This window comes from Acyrthosiphon pisum, chromosome A2 (genome assembly GCF_005508785.2).
Source record: "Acyrthosiphon pisum isolate AL4f chromosome A2, pea_aphid_22Mar2018_4r6ur, whole genome shotgun sequence".
Lineage (NCBI taxonomy): Eukaryota > Metazoa > Arthropoda > Insecta > Hemiptera > Aphididae > Acyrthosiphon > Acyrthosiphon pisum.
The window spans coordinates 71,867,843-71,870,583 of NC_042495.1; the positions used below are offsets into that span (position 1 = coordinate 71,867,843).

At 34.0% G+C, this 2,741-nt stretch overlaps 1 protein-coding gene across 1 annotated transcript; it reads right to left on the reverse strand.

The window, feature by feature from the left end:
• Positions 1–263: 263 nt before the first annotated feature.
• On the reverse strand, positions 264–1,661 carry LOC107882983. Its single transcript, XM_016802245.2, has one exon. The coding sequence runs from the start codon at positions 1,346–1,348 to the stop codon at positions 611–613; it is 738 nt and encodes a 245-aa protein (XP_016657734.1). The 5' UTR covers positions 1,349–1,661; the 3' UTR covers positions 264–610.
• Positions 1,662–2,741: the final 1,080 nt, after the last annotated feature.

Here is a 2,741-nt window from a genome sequence, read left to right on the forward strand (position 1 = left end):
TCCGAATGTGAACGGTCCTTTAGTTCAATGAACGAAATTGTTTCTTCAAAAAGAAAGTGCGTTGACTAGTGATCATATTTCATCGTTAGCTTTCATTAATTGTACTGTACCACCAAGATTGATAAATTCAATCCTAACATCTATATTAAAACTTGTATATTATCAAGGAAAAGAACTGCAGATGAACAATGTTGTCCAAAAAGAAAAAAAAAAGATGAAGAAGCATTTTATACATCTTTATGGTTTTTTTTTTTTTTTTTTTTTTTTTTTTTTATTAGCTTTTAGTATGTAACTATAATAGCTCAACAATTATTAAATAAAACAAGTAATAGCTATGACAAAAATATAGTAAGACAATATAAAGTAATTAAAAAGAAAGAAGTAACAGATTATAATATCTAATTAAATAATAATGTGTGTAGATATCACCTCAAATTACAAGCCAGCTTCCAATAAAAATGTATTATTTTTTTTTATAACTGTTTCGGCTTGGGTGTTGAGTATAGAAGGGAGAGTGGGAGGAATGTTTAAAAACTTAATATAATTAATCAAGGATGTACGCTTAGAATACAAAGAATACTAGAATACTAAATATCCTAGGTACTGGCGTTTAGGATAAGTGTTTAACATTAGGTATAGCTAGTAAGGAAGTTAGAGAAGACTCAATTAGTGATTGAAGGGAAGAGGGGGAGAAGGGAGAGGATAAGGAGGGGGAGTTGATTAAAGTTTCGGATAATTTTATGGATAATGTATGTACCCAAGAAAGATCGTTTAGGTTATTCACTATCGGGTTGTGTTGGTTAGAGATATTATTTAGATAACTGCCATTAGGGGGAGAATAAGAAGTAACAACGGGTAAGACAACTCTATTATTATTTGATATATTAAGAGGTTTTCTTTTATTTTTTTTGGAATTAAAAAAATGATGACTTTCATTTAAAATTGGAAAGTTCTCCTCATTAAGAGGGATATCAGTATTTAAATTATTAGAATTTGGAAGCTGGCTATTTACAATATCAGAGTATTTAAAAGCAGACGTACAATATTTATTTTTCTTAAAATCTAAGGCGTCTTTGTAAGAGAGATTCTCTATAGCCATGATTCTCTTGATGTCCTTTTGAACAGACCATTCCTGGCAGCTACGATCAGTGGCAACATGAGGAAGTTTGCAGAAGAGGCATAAGGGGTCCGTGGCGTGGACGGTCGGGCATTCTGTGATAGTATGTTTGGAGCCACCACAGTGACCGCATCTTGGATCACTGCGACAGAATTTTTGCGTGTGTCCATAACGTAGACAACGGTTACATTGTACCGGAGAACGGATGCTGGGGTTTACATCAAAGATCATATTGTAGATCGAAATGTGTTGAGGTAGTTTAGGAGACAAAAATTTAAGTTCGACGATGCGTGTAGCTACGCTATTACCATCTTTTTTAATAGAAATACGTTTGAAGCTTACAATTGGAGAACTTGATTGAACTCCATCCCGAAAATCGTCCTCGGAGACGTCTGGATCTAGTTTTATTATACCAAAAGAGTAGATAAGGTTCGATGGGATATTCGCAGTAAAACCATGTTCGTTTAAAGTCTCAGAGATCAAACAAAGATTTCCGTTCAAAATCGAATCAAAGCTTATTTTGATTTTTTTTGAGCCAGCGGGCTTGATATTGGTTATACCGGTGAAATTAGTAGAAAAAAAATTTTGCTGCCTTTATTGGGTGCCAATTCCCCAAGTTTTTATTTAAATCAATGCATTCAACTAGTATCATGACGGGGCCAATATAATCGGAAGGGAAGGTCTGTTGTGAGCATTGAGACAACATAGTTATATCATTGGAAATAACAGTGGAGTGTATAGAAGCGGTTGCAGGTGTAGAGTTTATTTCAGGTATTAAAATCGATGTAGGGTCATTAGCATTATCAATAGGTAAACCGTCATTAGTGACCGGGTCTATCGGCAGATTGTTGTCAATGGGTGCAGAGTCCATATAATTGAAGGTCGAAGGCGACGTATTTAGAACCGGAGTGTTTTCCATAATATGTTGAAGTCCGGGAGACGTGGGTGTAAGTAAAATAGAATTCGACTTACGTGAATTTTTTTTAGATACGACGGGAGTGTATTTGGAATCCGGGGAACGATTGGTAGACAGCGTAGGTTTTATTTTGTTCGGGGCGGGTGATTTACCCGCACGAGAGTCGCCGCCCGAAGACGACGACATAATTAGTAATAAGCCGCACTAACGATGTATACAAAACAATAACGGTAACTGCGATAAGAGTAAGCGGAAAGCACAACCGAACAGTATGACTGCAGAAACGCGACTAATCATTTATTTTATTGTCGCAATTCATACTCTTATTAAACCAAAATCATCTTTATTCATTTCAGAATCATCGCATTATTATAGTCATTACTTTTAATATAAACTTTATATAAATGTCATCATTCTGTTCTCTTTTTCAACAAATCTACAATATTTTGTAAATATTTGCAAATGATTGAATAATTGTAGTTTAGCAATCACTTTCTGGCGGTCGATGTACCAACCAAATCAGATAAAGTGTTTAACCATTTTTCTGAATGAAACTAATTTTTAAAATTGTTACTTAAAGAATTATAATACACTATAGGTACAACATACCTAATATGCTCATACAATTATTATTATTATAAACTTATGGTTCGACTATGAAGTTATTGTAGCATTGTACCAACTAATAGCAGTGTTTTTTAATTTTTA